Consider the following 17,651-nt stretch of genomic DNA (forward strand, 5'->3'; position numbering starts at 1 on the left):
AATTATGTGATCAATTTTGTTTTTTACAGAGGTCCTTTGGCAGCAGAATGTGGAAGCATATGTGCCAGTCTGCCTAGCTCTGTTCCCATACTCGACCTGAAATGTCTTTTCCTCAAACTCTTCAAGTCATATTCACTCTATAACACCTAATTAAGATACCAACTCCCCCATCAAAACTTCTTCAATTAACTTTTTGCCTCACTACCACCAACACCAGAACCATTATCATCTTCATGTCTTTATCATCTGAACATCCATTCTAAAGGACATCCTTTACTAAAGGAAGCCCAGTTTTCAGTATTATTGATCTGATGTGATAGTGAACATCTTCTATTGACATATAAAGAATAAAACTGGTTTGCTTAGTTTTCACCTGAAAAGAGATTGTAATATAGAACACAAATTGAGCTAGAAGGCATTTATCTAAAGCACATGATACAAAATGCATGCTATAACATTCTTTGGTATGAATTAGTGTAAAATTAAGGGTAAAAACATTTTATTTGGTAGTCAAAGATCCTTGTATTCCAAAGTTAAAATGATAATTATTTAAATATTTACTTTTTATCTGTTCAAATGGCATAGGATATATGTTATTATAAGAGAATGGCTGGGGTGCCTGGGTGTCTCAGTCGGTTGAGCGTCCGACTTCGGCTCAGGTCACGATCTCACAGTTCGTGGGTTCGAGCCCCACATCGAGTTCTGTGCTGACAGCGCAGAGCCTGGAGCCTGTTTCGGATTCTGTATCTCCCCCTCTCTCTGACCCTCCCCTGTTCATACTGTCTCTCTCTCTCAGGAATAAATTTCAAAAACATTTAAAAAATTAAAAAAACAAAAAGAGAATGGCTATATCCCCCATAAGACAGAGATTTAATCGACATAATGGAGAAAAATTTCCTGGAGTAACTTAGAGCCAATAATAATTTTTAAAAAAAGGAGAGCATACAGGTGATAAAGATTAGAATAGAGAGAAGGGGGTTTCAGAGCTAGAATTCACATTTCCCAGAACAATTTTCCCTAAATTATCAGTGTCCATGTTTTAGATTCTTTCAAACAAATCATTAAATACTGGTTTTATTACTTTTATTTTTTAGGGTGAAGATGGTTTTCCAGGATTCAAAGGTGACATGGGTCTGAAAGGTGACAGAGTAAGTAAGAGGAAACTTCATACAAGAACAAACATTTATAGTGTATGTATATGTGGGCATTGTGTGTGTGTATATTCTTATCTTTACATATAGAAAGCACAGAATAAATAAAAATGTTCACACACTCTGAGACTTTGCTCACTTTGACTTTCATATGAAGTCTAGACATGTTAATTTTTGTGGAGATAATATAGTCTTTCAGATATTATATTAAATTTTCATATGTTCTATAGCCTGTACGTGTGTGTGTGTTCATGTGTGTGTCTGTGTATATAAAGTTGAGTAGTATTGTTCATAGATGTTTTCTGATTTGATGATCAAATTGCTTAAACAAAGTGGTTTGAGGGGCACCTGGGTGGCTCAGTAGGTTAAATGTCTGACTCTTGATCTTTGCTCAGGTCACAATCACAGTTTGTGGGTTCGAGCCCTGAATCAGAGTCTGTGCTGACAGTGCAGGGCCTGGTTGGTGTTCTATCTCTCCTTCCTCTGCCATTCTCTCTCTCTTAAAATAAGTTAATAAGNTTTTATAGGTTTCTTCTAAAGTTTATAATGAGCTATTGCTTGGAAACTATGTATTTGCAACTTTCTTGAACTTCCATTATTAGTGATCTTGAATTTTTGAGCATAAAAGTGGTATGCTTTTTTTCTTTTTTCTCTGGTGATGAATGTCTATAATATGAGTTACCCAAAGTAAACTAAACTAAATCTTTTATTGAGAAGATTTATTTTATCTAACACCATAATACCTAATATATTTAAGCAAAGAGGCATACTGTAGAATTTTTTTGTTTCCCTAAAATGTATGTAATGCTTGTTTCTAGAATTGCGGCAATAACTTACACATTTCAGGCCCTAAAACTATAAATATGAAAACAAGTCTAAAATGGAGGCATTTTTCTTGTGTTGCAAACAGTGATTTCCAAAATTGCTATTGTCAGAAAGGAAAATTACTTTTTCCTATTAACCTGCTAGGTTCTCAGGCTGAGGCCCTGTAAAATTAGGCTGACAAAAGACAAATTAACAAAAGAAAAACAGAAGTGTTTTAGCATGTACCTCAGGTTTACACATGGGACCACTCCATGATAATTAACTCAGAGGGGTGGTTAGAGTTTGGGCTTATATGGCATTTTAGCAAAGGAAGAATGAATTTTTGAGAAATGACAAGGAAAAGGACTTTGAGTGTCTAGGGCTGGAGGTTATGGGAAGGCAGATATATTAAAAACTAATGATAGATAAAGGCTAGTTAATGAAGTTTGTTGTATAGATTCCTCTGGCGTCTGCTTTTGGCTCCAGACTAATAAGGGTCCGGTTGGCTCTCATGATTAACATCTGTCTTTTCTTGTAGAGAGGGGAGGGAGGGCATCTTTGGAAATTTATCTTCTGCTCTTAGCTTCTGCTACATCTGCTTCTTCTCAGTAGCTCTCACTTCAAAATAATCTTCACACCAAAGTGGCATATTTTAGGGTTGATTATTCTGCCACCCGATACCATCTCACTTTGGGTCTTATTTTTTTCTTTCTCTCTGCAACACAGATGTATTAAAATTACTTTAATATTAAAGGTAGTAGCATCAGGCTTCTTTAGGCTTTCAAATGTCAAATTATATCCAGCTATCTATTTACTAATGGAAAGGTTGATGAAGTCAAGCACTTTCAAGCCTCTTTGTCATAAATAAAACATGAGGAAACAAATGAAGAGTAGACAAATATGACTTTCTGATAGACTATAATCTCTGTTATTCAGTCTCCAATATATTTTAAATTATAAGAATGTTGTTACTCTGTGTTTTAGGGAGAAGTTGGTCAAGTAGGTCCAAGAGGAGAAGATGGCCCTGAAGGACCCAAGGGTCGAGCAGGTCCAACTGGTGACCCTGGTCCTTCTGGTCAAGCAGGAGAAAAGGTCAGTGAACAACTTTAAATTCACAGGTGCTTGCAATGATATTTCATGGTCATTTAAAAATATTTTTAATCATCCATGTCAGAAAATTAGAGGATTCTATTACATTTCAAGCATATCTGTATACTATTAGGAATACAACCATGAGACGGGTACATTGATCCTTTTTTTACTCTCCTTTATCACCTATGCCCTCTACTCTCCTTGGCCATGCAGAGTTAGCAGTTCTTCGAGCTCTTGCACATTCGTTAGAGGTTAAGAATTTGAGTGTGCTTGGACACCTGGGTGGCTCATTCAGTTAAGCATCCGACTCTTGGTTTTGGCTCAGGTCATGATCTCACAGTTCGTGAGTTTGAGTCCCACGTTGCTTTGGGATTCTCTCTCTCTCTCTCTTCTCTCTCTCTTTCTGAAAATAAATAGAATAAAACTTAAAAAATAGTTTTAAAAAGAATTTGCATGTGATTAACAATGGATCAAAGAATCAATGAAAGACGTGCTTATTGTTTTGGAAGAATTAGAATCATCTTTGCTCCTCAAGCCAAAATGTACACTTTCTATTTTTTCACATGAACATGCACTTTCACAGGCAAGTGTTTTAAAAAAGGCTGATGTCTAAGCCCAACTTCAAGAGATTTTGATTTTAGTCTAGTGTCAACCCAGACATCACTGTGTTTTAAAACATCGTCATGAATGTATTATTCATTGTTTCAAGAGCCACCATGCTGTATGTTATAATGCCAAAAACTATTTTCAACCATTACATTTAAATTTGCATGTAATATTAGACAACATTAAAATTATGCCATCATAGACTATTTAGTGATATGGTGAACACCTCATAATGTAACTGTGAAGTTAAATTAAGAAAGAACTAGAAATGCCTATGACAAGTGTTATCCTCTTTGTACATTAGAGGAAAATATAAATAATAATTATTTCTTGGTGGCATAACTCAGATGATTTCCTTCCTTTTAATATGTATACCTGCTTTCCAAATTTTCTATATTGAATATGCCACTATTCTTCTATAAAATATGAAAATTCCATGTTGTTTAAGAAAATTTTAATTTCCCTCCTTGCCATCCTGGCCCAGAAGAAAAATATTTAATGATTATACAGGCACCATGATGGGATAAGTGAGAAGACATATCCTCATGTCATTATGAATCATCTGATGTAGTTCTTCTACAGATTCACCATCCCAGTTGCCATTTGTGAACTGATGAATAATGTCACTGTGTTTAGGCAGGGAAGGAAAGGATGAGAGACAACAAAGGCTTCTAAGGCCCTATGAGCATTCCACTTGAGAACTCTCACTTGCCAGTAGTTTTAGACATTTATGGGACCTTCCCCTCATCCTTGTTCCACTTTATTCATGTAAATCATGCCAGCCTCTTTTCAGAGGCCTCAGGATTTTACCCCACAATTCTTCATCTTTAACATTTCTTAGCATTTCCCCTTTATTGAAGTTGCCCATCACCATATTAAAAAGGCAAACAAAATTTCTGCCTGGATTTATTTTTAAATGACTCTAAAGTGAATAAGACTCTATATTATAATACAGCAATTAGCTTGACACAAAGACTTTGTGATCATAATTAGAGAATTTCATTAACCTTGAAATCAGTTGCATAAAGCAGATATGATAACTTAATGCATCCAAAGGGACATCATTATAAGCATGCTTCTTAGGGCTTCTTTGCATATTTTCCATTTGAATACTGCTTACCTATGCAGTGTTGATCTTTAATCAGACAACTCTTTAGTTCAATCTATAATAACAAGGTCATAAACTATATTCTTATTTTCTTACCTTGATTCATCCAGTAAAATATTTATTGTGGTTTATAAAGTTGCTGTTCCTCTCTTACTGTTACATGTAGTAATTTGGATTTGTTTTTGTTTCTATTCTTATTTTTAGTTTAAATGTACATGGGAAACAATGATACTATGTGTTTCCTAATGTTTTAAGACTTTGATAAATAGTATTATATATTTTTATATGTATATAATTATATGTATATAATCATATGTATATATGTGTATATACATATTATATACATATATATGTATATATGTGTATATACACATATATACATATATATATGGAGTGTGCTTTTATAAAATCTTAAGGAAAATAGTCACAGTAAAATTCCACATTTTATTTAGTTCACTTAATTTAATTTAATTTTTCCTTTACCTGCTTTTTTAAATTAATATTTTGTCCAGGGCGCAATTTTGTTAGTATAGCATTTTAAGCCTCTTGGTATTTGTTACACATCTTTAGACTTTGCTGCAATTTTCTGTTTTAGCACTTTTTGAGAAGTAATGTCATTGCACTGGAACACAGTTGTTGCACATTTGAGGTCCCACCTGCACTCCACAAAAATCGTCATTACTTACCTATAGTTCTCAACATTTGATGTGTCTATTAACCCAGATTTCCCAGATATTTGAAAAGAAGAAGACCCTTGGCCAAAAAATTAGGTCAAAATTTCTTGTTCAGTTCTTTAAACTAGTCAGTGAGAAATAGTAAAATAACTCATAATTGCTTACTTTATATTTACATTGAGAAATGAAATAATTTTATCAAAATTCTTTTTGATAATTATCAAAAGGATTAACTCCAGCAGAAGTGATAAAATCTAAATGCAAATCTAACTACATCAACTAACTTTAATTAATTTTAATGTTGAAAGCTTAGGTGTTTTCTTTAGTCATGCTTAAGGGTTCAGAAAGAGTCCTAGAATTCTCTTTACTACAGGTCCTGTACCCCCAAAGAAGGCACTGTCACTTAGGTGGATGTTAAGTTAGTGAACATTACAGTGTTAGAAATATGTCCAAAACCTTTTTTCCCTATTGAAATGAAGAAATATAGTGTAAGTGAAGTTTGGTGAAAACTTGCAAATCTTCCTTTTGACTGTACAAATATGTGGTTCTAACTTCTAGAAAAAGTGCTAAAATCATTGTTTAAACTTATTTCAACCTAGAATCTTTATTTATTTTTTGACTTTAGGGGAAACTTGGTGTTCCAGGATTACCAGGATATCCAGGAAGACAAGGTCCAAAGGTAAGACAATTAGCTTGATGTTTATAGTTTATCACCATGTTGTAGAAATTAATCATACATAATGGTTTATAAAAGAGAGATGATAAATCTTTAAAATATAATTTCACAAGTGAAAGACATCAGGTTTCTGGGTGCCTGGTACGCAAGGAGCTCAGAGAGCCTAGGTGATTACGGTTTGGAGTATTTTAGCAGACGTGGTCCTGAAAGGAAGACATCATCAACTACTTTCCTGTAATTGCAATAAGGACTATTCCAAAGTGACATACTTACTAGTATATCTAGAAGTTATAAAGGGGATGATAGATGATGGATAATAGTTTTTTATTTCATTTCTAGTACCCTAAGGGTTTGAAATTCCACTTGCTGCCTTTAAAAAAAATCACAATACATCTTTCATCATCTTTCTTTTCTCTCATTTCCCCAGTATTTGTTTCCTAAGGCTACTGTAACAAATTTCTACAAACTTGGTGACTTAAAACAACAAAGATTTACTCTCTTACAGTTCTGGAGAACAGAAGTATAATAAAATCAAGGTGTCAGCAGGGCCCCAGTCCCTCTGAAAGCTCTAGGGGAGACTCTCTCCTTGTCTCCTCCAGCTTCTGGTAAACCAGGGAGGTCTGTGGTTTGTGTCTGCATAGCTCTGCCACCCTCTCCACATGGCCTTTTTTCCTTCTGTCTTCTCCTCTGTCTCTTATAAAGACACTTGTCTTTGCATTTAGGGACCACTCGATTTCATTTCAAGATCCTTAACTCAATCTGCACCTACAAAGACCTATTTTTCCAAATAAGGCAACATTCACATGTTCCAGAGATTTGAAGATTGGGTATATTGGTTGGGGGCCACCATCTGATCCACTACAGAACTAAAATTTTATTTTTAACTATTTTAAATATATATATTTTAAGCATAAAATAGATGGTTTTAAAAATAGATGTTTACCCCAGTGTGCTAATTTTCCTTAAGCTAATATTAAAACTTTGTCAAGGCGTACTTCCTGCACTGACTAGTTAATTAAAGTGGTTAAATCAATTAATATGTACATTTTGATTTTTACTATAAAAATAATTATATCCCCATGAGACAGACTATCTATCTATCTATCTATCTATCTATCTATCTATCTATCTGTCTGTTTCTGATTAACCCTTTTAAGCTTGATAGGAATCGTATATAAAGATAACTCCTCTTTATATAATAATCCACAACATATTTATTAATAAGTTTCACAGATAATCACTGAGAAACCAGAATGTCCTTCCTCTTTACAAATGTGAACTGTATATACTTGTCTTCACTCATTGTCCTGTGATGAGACTGTAGTAGGCTTGCTATGTGGTTTTGTCTCATAAATTTTCCCTGAGTTTCTAGATAATATGCATTCCCTTGTATAGTAGGAGGTAAACATAATGCTTTGAGCCCTTCTAAAATAAGATTCATTTTATCTGTGACTTAAAAATAACACAAGCATCATTTAAAGGTTTCTAGCTACATTTATAATGCTGATTAGTAAGTTTTACCTTTTAAATATGGTCTCTAATAGACTGCCCTGTTTCCTAGCTACCTTCCTTTCAAAGGTCAAGCATTTTCACAGTATTATGAGTAAAACACATTCACTGTAACTTACCACCTTAAGCTATCCTTAGATTGCTTGATGAGGTTTTGATCTAATTAGGAAGTTGAATTCCAGTTGTGGTGTTTTGATTTAAAAATAGAAAAGTGTCATATTACTAGAAGGCTTAGCACAATATTCTTTTATTTGACATTCTTATTTCCTCTGTTTCTCCTAAGACAATACTCTGTTCAATATTCTTTGAGTTATTTTTATTAACAAAATGCACCAGAATGACTGGAGAGAAATGTTTCTTCCTAGAGGAATCAAACATTTTTCTTTACTCTTTAACCAAAATGTCTGAAACCTTGGTTTTTATTTTTTATATTACTTTTCTTCACAGCAACCTTTTTACTTTCAAAAATGATTAATGTTTCTCAGTTCTAAACAAAAAATAATGGGCTCATCAAAGATCAAAGATAGCTGCACATGTTTTTCCTATGTGGAACCTAATGATTTTTGGAGAGATTTAAATCTATATTATACTAAAAATGAAATTGAGCTGCTAATCTCTTTTAAGCAATTTAAGGACTATAATTAGAATTATAATTTATTTAGTATCTTACTAGCAATATAAAACACAATGGGTATTTGAAAGTTGCACTACCATTGGTACTCTAAAATGACCGCTACTTCAAAAAGCAAATCTGTTTTAATGTAGGATTCTTTGTATTTAAAACAGCATTCAAATAATTTTGAAAGTTTCATAGTCGATAAGCCTTTTACCATTAATCTTTGACTGACTTTCAGCTTTTTGTTTGCTTTTTGTTTTTTCCATTTAAAAACCTATAATTCCTTGGGAGCCTCGGTGGCTCAGTTGGTTAAGCTTCTGCTCAGGTCAGAATCTCATGGTTCGTGAGTTCAAGCCCCGCATTGGGTTCTGTGCTGATAGCTCAGAGCCTGGTACCTGTTTCAGATTCTGTGTCTCCTATCTCTGCCCCTCCTCCACTTGTGCTTGCTCTCTGTCTGTCTCTCCCTCTCTCTCTTCGTCTCTCTCCCTCAAAAATTCATACTTTAAAAATAAAATAAAGTAAAAACCTATAATGCCTTTTCATGGAAATTGTATATTTTGGTGATAACTCCTTACAGGAGAAAAGAAGAATATGCCCTTGTATTACCAACTGTTTAGTTGATGGATTGTGCATTTTTGGTTTTTTCTCATACATTGCCTAGAACAGAAACTTACATAAGAAAATAAATTTACTAACAATAAAATTGATGCATAGACCAATTTGTTTGAATGGAGTCTCTACCAACGTGACTAGTTATCTATTCTACTCAAGACAGAAATGAATATTTGTTCCCAGATAAAATCTGATAGAATAGATTATTTCTATATTGGATTATACTCACTTTTTGTCAGATTCTTAGAGTAGTCACATGGTAATCCTCTTCTAGATCTAACTTCTGATTCTCTGTAGGGAAAAAGGCTTTGAAAGCCCTTCAAAAAACATAAATTGCAGACATTATTTCCCCATTATGTGAACATTCTATGTCCTAACAATTGTCCTCAAGTGAATCACATAGTAATCTCTATAGATATGAATTAGAATATATTGGGAAATGGGTCATAAAAAGAAACTCAGCAGCGCATTCTATGGATTATTGATTGGCCATCAGCTCCCATAAGGCTTCACGTACAACTTTTTTGACTTGTGGAGGAAATATACTTTGATATCTATTATATATATCACCTGGAAGAACTGTTAAAAATGCAGATTCCTGGATCCTTCTGCTGGAGAGGGAAATCTGCAGTGGGATTTGACAATCCACATTATTAGGAATCATTCTGAATTATTGTGATACAGAGGGGACACTTACCACTTAGATAAATATTATTTTAGGCATAATTCAATCCAAATGAATGGAAAGAAAAGCAAGGAATATATTGAAGTCAAATATAGCTTTGTTACATCTCCCTTAATACATGGGGAGGATATAAAATCTGAATGTCTGCTACTCTTTGCTAGATATTTTAAACATGATTAAATTTAATTCATAAAGCGTTCTGAATAAGAAAAGTGAGTATTTGGAAGCACACCCACACTTCCCAAAGTCTCATAGTTAACATGTTGAGGAGAAAAAAATCTGAATTTTAATCTGTTCTATTTCATGATACAATGATAAGGTAAAACCAGTGGTTCAAAAGAATGTTCAAAGGAATCTGTGAGCAGATAAAAGCACAAGAAGTGGGGGGTTGTATTATATTCCATCCATAAAATATGGCTGTTTGTGGATGAAGTATGATGCTTTCATTGTTCCTATTACACCTTTAAATAACCAATACTTATTGTTATCTATCATTATCATTTTTATACCTTTATTCTAATCTCCCACAAACTCACAGTGCTTATAAGATGTACTTATGCATTATCCTCTATGCTCATAGAGGATAAGTAATGTACCCAACTTCCACAAATGTATGATAAACATGTTATGAATTTATGTCTTTGGAATTCCAAAACAGAATTTTAATGCTGGACTGTCTGACCTAAATTCTCATCTAGGTCTAACCACATCCAAACATCAAGCAGAAAGGTGGAAGAAGATCTTTAGTCTTTATGATTTGATTCAATTCTAAAGGTGTAAAAACATTAAACTAAAAAGTGACAGATATACAAATACAATAATGTTAATTTAGGAAAGTTTTTATTAAACTCTCATTTTAATATTTATTCATGCTCATGAAAAATAAGATTTTTCATCCAAGTTGAAGCAAGTATGTAGAATTTTAAGTCAAAATTATTTTATGTAAAGCATTCTTTAATTGCAATTTTCTAATATGAGAAATGATAATTGATTAATTGTTTTAAAGTTAAAACTAAAATATGTTTTATCAATTCATGTTTTCACTGCTTCCAGGATTTCAGATCTCACTGTAAGTTCATTTTCAAATAAATAAAGGTTGTATGGTTTCTTAAAATTGTATTTCTGACTTAAATATTACCAGCTGTGAGACTCCCTCTGTTCCTAAAGGCCTACAGCTGGTGGCTGCAATTGTGTTAATTCCCATACTCATTGTTTGCTATTTTTATTTTTATAGGGTTCCACTGGATTTCCTGGATTTCCAGGTGCCAATGGAGAGAAAGGTGCACGGGTATGGTATAGAAGTCTATTGTCATGGACCATCTAATATAAGTGTTCTTGCATGAGTACCTGTTTCTCAGCACCTGCCTCATGATTTACTGTGATATGCTGCCTACTGAAACTGTTTGAACTGTCTTGGCAGGGTGTAGCTGGCAAACCAGGCCCTCGGGGTCAACGTGGCCCAACGGTGGGTGGCTTCATTTACAATAATGATTTTCATTTTTTAACTTGGACTTAATTTTTTAAGATAATTTTCTTCAAAAATGGAAACAGATTCTGTGCTTTTGGATGTGCCTGACGCTAGATCAGTTTCATCTTTTGCTCTCATGTGCAGGGTCCTCGAGGTTCAAGAGGTGCAAGAGGTCCTACTGGAAAACCTGGTCCAAAGGTATTAAAAGTTCTTGTTCTATCATGGATAGAACTGGAAGGTATTATGCTAAGTGAAGTAAGTCAGGCAGAGAAAGATAAATATCATATGTCCTCACTCATGTGTGGAATTTGAGAAACTTAGCAGAAGATCATGGGGGAAAGGAAGAAAAAAATAGTTACAAACAGAGAGGGAGGCAGTCCCATAAGGGACTCTTAAATATAGAGAACAAACTGAGGGTTGATGGGAGGGTGGGAGAGAGAGGAAAATGGGTCATGGGCATTGAGGAGGGCACTTGTTGGGATGAGCACTGGATGTTGTATGTAAGTGATGAATCATGGGAATCTACCCCTGAAACCAAGAGCTATATACATTGCATATTAGCTAACTTGACAATAAGTTATATTAAAAAAAAAAAAAAGAAGTACTTGTTCTATTTGTGTTTGCTGTAAGTTCCTCTTCTAGAGGACAAATGCTATGAGAAGGAATCAAAACTGATTTTTCTTTTCTTTTTCTGTTTTTGATAGGGCACTTCGGGTGGTGATGGCCCTCCTGGCCCTCCTGGTGAAAGAGTATGTATGATACAGGATGCAGTAACATAATATGAAATAAATATTTTGCAAGTATTTCAATTTCTGGGAAAAAGTACATGTGTCTACAGATAGATGTGCAAAGAAACTTGCAAAATCTTTTGAGAGTTTAAAAGTTCTTATTTTTTAATTTTCTTCTTTAAAAAAATGTACTCTCATATGCTACCAATTTGGTTATAGAAAAGAGAAAAATATTGTGCATAATTGCCCTATGATGTTATCAAACTCAAGCCCAAATAATTTTTTAAAATATCCATATAACACCTATGCCTTCTCCTTCAGTCCTCTTGGGTTCCCTTATATTCATTTTATCCATATTTCTGGAAGCAACATTATGTTGGTAAAAGGCAAGCTCCCCATAGCCATTAAGTCACAATCGATATACATTCAAATCAAGATAAAACATCTATTCCAGTAAATAGAAAAACTATTTAGTAAATTGATTTTCAATTGATATAAAATAAAGCTAAATATACATGAGTAAGCATGCCCTTTATTTGTTTTCTTTTGGCAAAAATACAGTATTTTTGTAGCCAGAGGTTTTGAAAGCTATCTTCTTGAGAGAATTTTAAATATTCAATCTGTATTACTGTTAAAGAAATTAGACTCACTTCTTAATATTCTATAACAATGTTCAGTATTATGTAGTCATAGTAATATAGTTTTTGTATATTATTATTTGAAATGTATAATGTTTCATGAAAAGAAAATCTGAAATGCCTCATGATATATCATAACTTAAAACTGGGAATAAGTAATTTTCTGGAACAAAGTTTCTATTTGTGACAGAAATGTCAATAGATAAGACATAAGAATAAACATTTAATTACAGTTTTAAAGCTTTGGTTCATATTTAATTAAAGTAAACTTTCTACTAAATGTCTCTCACTGTTGATGAACTATTCCAAATTAAGTCCATCCTGTCCATTTTGAGTTCGTAAATAACATATATTTGAAAAATTTGATGGTCAAAGTCATCTTAATAAGAAGATGCAGTTTAATTAAAATGGATAAATCATTAAATGAGTAGAACCATTTCACAAATTATAGCAAGGCTAGGAGTTTTGTTTTCAAGGCATAAACTATTTTCTCTTTCATATTTTGCTTAAGCATTCTAAAATGTCATGATCAACCATATCTATTTACAAGTTTGGAACATAACAGTGTGACCCAACAGCATGATTACTCGTAATTGTAAAACTACTTTGAGAGTAAGAAAAATAAATTTTGAGGCTTAAAGTAAAAGGTTATTATAAAAAATTTTTAAAGTAAGCTTGAAAACATTTTTAAATAGCAGTCATACATTTTAAATATACAGAACATACTTCCTGTATTCTGTGTAGTAGATGAAACCATTTTTCTCTAACATATCCTCATTTTCTCCAAGGAATTTTATGTATCATATACTCTTTGGCTGTGTCTTTGACATAGCTGAAGAATGATAGAAGTGATATCATCAAAATATTTTCTTTAAAATATATGACTTGGGAAGTTTAGGGAGAGAGTTTTGTAGCACCATTGAACTAGAAATGGAAATACCTATTTTTGTCCATTTCAATGGACTTCAGTAACAATATATTTGTTTATAAATATATGTATATAATATGAATTATATGTACATATTATGTATACGCTGTAGGATATTTTAAATACATACTATTATATATTTATTCATTAGGATATTCTGCAGCTTAAATATAATTCCTCATACTCATGATTTGCAGATCATGGATGCCTATTATTGAAGACTTAGTTAAGACAGATTTAGCAAAAGCCACAAAACAACAACAACAAACAAAATAAAAACAAACAAAAAGACTAAGATACCCAGTTGAATGAATTTTTACATGAACAACAGAATAGTGTGGTATAAATATGTCCTTTGCAATATTGGGGTATATTAATATTATTCATTTTTTATCTAAAATTCAAATTTCACTAGGCACTGAGTTTTTATCTGGCAACCCTGACTGGGTTCCAACATTGTCTTTACACTGAGTATGTATTTTCCACATCACCTGAAAACTATTTTCATTAATACAGACAGAATATGTCAACACGTTTTTGTGGAATTTTGTAAAGACCCATTTTTTCTTCTTTATATTCTCTAGAGAAGTGATTTTCTAAAATTTTATCCTTAAAGAAATTTAAATACAAAATCAATTTTCGTTGAAAAGGAGCAGAAATTTAGAAACCAAAGAAATGACATTTTAAGAAATTAGAAAAATAGAGCTTGGCACATAACCNTTTTAAATTTTATATTAAAAACTTTTTAACATTATTTATTTTTGAGAGACAGAAAGAGACAGAGCATGAGTTGGGGAGGAGCAGAGAGAGAGAGAGGGAAATACAGAATCCGAAGCAGGCTCCAGTCTCCCGCTGTCAGCACAGAGCCTGACTTGGGGCTCAAACCCACAAACCATGAGATCATGACCTGATCTGAAATCGGACGCTTAACAGACTGAACCATCCAGGCGCTCTTAAAGTTTTATATTTAAATTAAAACTTTGTTTATAATATTCTTAAGTTATTATCATATATACTTAAGAATGATAGTTTCATAGTTTAATGAGAATACCAAAATTTGTAAGTCCCAAAAGTTACCAGTGTTTTTGGTAANAAGAGTAAAGACCAATTTTAGTATACTCCATTTATTATTTAACTATAAATAAATACTATTTTAGTTGAGTTATTTAAAAAGTCCTATTTATATTATGTTTCATTTTATATATATATATTTTTTTTTCTTTTGGAAATGTAATTATTATGTTCTGGGAACATAAGGGATTATCTTTACCAATTTTTTTGCTGTCACAATAATAAGGTCTATGTTCTGCATTTTAAATTTATATAAATATAAGTATTGAATAATGTCAATTAAAGATTAAGTTCAGAACAATATTATATATGTATGTTTGGATTGAATGTTAATGAGAATAATTATACAATAATGTGTTTTTCACGATCTACAAAAGAATTTTATATATGAGTAAAATGAGATATCAACATCTTCAAAAATGCATTTAAATATAGAAATTAGTTAAAGGTCTTTCTGAATTAGTCACTTATTTTTTTTTCCTTTTGTATACTGGAATCAGAACATTTATAGAGTCAATTTTAAAAATAATTTTTTTGGGGTGGCTGTGGAATTGAAATATTCTGCCCCAATGGTTATGTCCAACTAATGTTAAAAGTGTGGAACTTCTTGATACATCTATGTTCTGTTCACTTTTAATATGAATTCTAAATATTTACAGTGTTTTTGATTTAAGACCATTGATGTATGGTTTTGAGTACTAAATAATGTGAAAATTCATGAATTTAACTTTTAGATTAGTTTAGATTATCTTGTTGCATTACTGTAGTTCTCTCATTATGGTGAAGAAGCTATATGCTATATTGTGTTTCATCTGTAGGAATAAACTGTAAAGTATAAAGATGTATCTTTCAAGGCATATTCTAAAATATCTCCACTGCTTTTTATTTTCAGGGCCCTCAAGGACCTCAGGGTCCAGTTGGATTCCCCGGACCTAAAGGTCCTCCTGTAAGTGCCATAGTTTTTCTTATCTTTTTTCATTTGACAATGTTTTCAAATTTTTGAGAGTCACAGTTTATATTTTGAATAATTTTTAGATTCAAATATTTATGAAAATTCTAATAATAAAATTGTAATAAGTGATGTCAAAGAATGTACATTTTTCTATTTATGAAGTTTATTGAGTGTTTCTGATATAACCCAAGTAGATCTTCATAAATATCCTTGCAAAGTAGATCAGAGACAGGAACAACTAGGATGTTATTCTCTTAAATACTCCTTGACTGCAGTACATATTACTGATGGCATTAAAAATTGTTACTGAATCTTAAGTATTTGTTACATCAGAACTTCTCTTTTGTCTTCAATCATCCAATGTATCCTTCAAAATGTCCCTTCCTAAACATTCTCTAGCATTCTGACATTACTTACATTTCATTGTAATTTATTTGTATTTATTATTTTTGTCTCTATAATCCATGTTTTTTTAAGAAAGAGTAATGATAACCTTTCCTGAATTATATCCCTTTTATAAAATTTGCTTATTCAAGTATCTTCACAAAGTTAATGGAAATCCTTTATTTCCATACTTAAATATATATGGGAATATAGGAAATGCTCATTGCTCAGTTGTTTTATTTTTCTTTTCTTAGAAACCTGTTCAGTTTATTTATGAGAGCTGGAATCAACTTAATCACTGCTTTAGTCCATTTTGGCTGCTAAAAACAAAACACAAGCAAACAAAAAAACGCACATCGTTGTTTACCTACAGAGACTAGAGACAGCTTATAAACAATGGATATTTATTTCGCACAGTTCTGCACACTGAAAGTTCTAGCCAGTATGGTCAGGTGGGGGGCCTCTGAAAGGTAACAGATTTTTTTTATTGCATCCTCACAGGGCAGAAGGGGCTAGGGAGCTCTTGGAGTCTTAAGTCATTGATCTCATTCACCAGGGTTCTACCTTCATGACTTAAAAGACCCACCCATGGCCCAAGTTACTAATAACTGTCTCTGAGAGTTAGGATTTCAACATATGAATTTCAAAGTATGAATTAGGATTTCAATATGAATTTCAATATGAACTTACAGGCCATAGCACTCACATGTCTAAGGAAGTTGTTCTCAAAGCGTGGTCATTGGACCAGAGCATCAGTACCACTTGGGGTTTGTTAGACATGCAGTTTTCTCCCTACCTCACTCAGCTAACTCATAACTCTAAGAGAGGGGCCTAGTCTGTGTTTAACAAATTCTCCAGATAGTTGTAATGCATGCTAAAATTTGTGAGCCACTCTTAGTCTACCCTATACAATGCTGTCCAAACTTTCATGTGCATACAAATTATGTTGGTATCTTGTTAAAAATGTAGATTTGGAGGAATCTGGGTGGCTCAGTCAGTTGAGTGTCTGACTTCAGCTCATGTCATGATCTCATGGTTTGTGAGTTCAAGCCTCGCTTTGGGCTCTGTGCTGATAACTTAGAGCATGGAGCCTGCTTTGGATTCTGTGTCTCCTTCTCTCTCTGCCCCTCCCTGCTTGCACTCTTTCTCCCTAACTCTCTCAAAAATAAATAAACATCAAAAAAATGTAGATTTGATTCAGTAGGCCTGGAGTGAGTTTTGAAGTTACTAACAAGGGTCCAGGTGATGCCAATGCTGTGCTCCTGGGCCATACATAACAAAGCTAAAAAATATTTTGGCTGAAAATATAACCAACATAGTTTGAATATGATCTACTCGGCAGGGAACAAAGTATAGCTCAATTTTCAGTTAATAATTTGAGAACCAAATGTTTTTTCATTATAATAATACAAACAATAAAATCATTAGTAGTTTTACTCATATCCTGGATATTTTCATTTAGAGGCTCACTGATTCACATTTTTTGACTCAATATTCTAAAATGATTTTGAACTGAGTCTTTTTGACAAAACCATAACATATACCTTGTATGAAGAAATGTGAGACCATTTATATATGCCAGTACTTCAAAAAATTGTATATCCAAGTTCTCTATTTTCTAATATTATAATTAACCAAATAGAGTGCAACAGTAGTTTTGTATAAAGAGACAATTTAGAAAATTCTGAATTAAGATGTTAAAATTTTAAATGAATGTTTTATCTGGCTACATTATACATTCAAGCATGTTGAAAATAATTTATAACTAAATCCATATGGTCTCCAACTTTTTTTTAATTTATCTTTATTTTTTATTTTTAGACCTGTCTCTCTCTCTTCTTTTTTGTTTTTTTAAATAGTTTATTGTCAAGTTGGTTTCCATATAACACACAGTGCTCATCCCCACAAGTGCCCTCCTCCATGCCCATCTCTCCCCTCCCCCCCACATC

The 17,651-nt window shown here is 32.8% G+C and overlaps 1 protein-coding gene across 1 annotated transcript in view; it reads left to right on the forward strand.

Annotated features, from left to right (window-relative positions):
- The window catches only part of COL11A1 (collagen type XI alpha 1 chain), a 210,683-nt gene that overhangs the window by 105,577 nt on the left and 87,455 nt on the right, over window positions 1-17,651 (forward strand). Inside the window, exons 29-36 of the mRNA XM_077746071.1 lie at window positions 1,095-1,148; window positions 2,940-3,047; window positions 6,061-6,114; window positions 10,768-10,821; window positions 10,954-10,998; window positions 11,146-11,199; window positions 11,706-11,750; window positions 15,259-15,312. Of these exons, the coding sequence (XP_077602197.1) occupies window positions 1,095-1,148; window positions 2,940-3,047; window positions 6,061-6,114; window positions 10,768-10,821; window positions 10,954-10,998; window positions 11,146-11,199; window positions 11,706-11,750; window positions 15,259-15,312 (468 nt within the window). The remainder of the gene's footprint in view (window positions 1-1,094; window positions 1,149-2,939; window positions 3,048-6,060; window positions 6,115-10,767; window positions 10,822-10,953; window positions 10,999-11,145; window positions 11,200-11,705; window positions 11,751-15,258; window positions 15,313-17,651) is intronic.

Source organism: Crocuta crocuta, unplaced genomic scaffold, assembly GCF_008692635.1.
Source record: "Crocuta crocuta isolate KB4526 unplaced genomic scaffold, BGI_CrCroc_1.0 scaffold48, whole genome shotgun sequence".
NCBI lineage: Eukaryota > Metazoa > Chordata > Mammalia > Carnivora > Hyaenidae > Crocuta > Crocuta crocuta.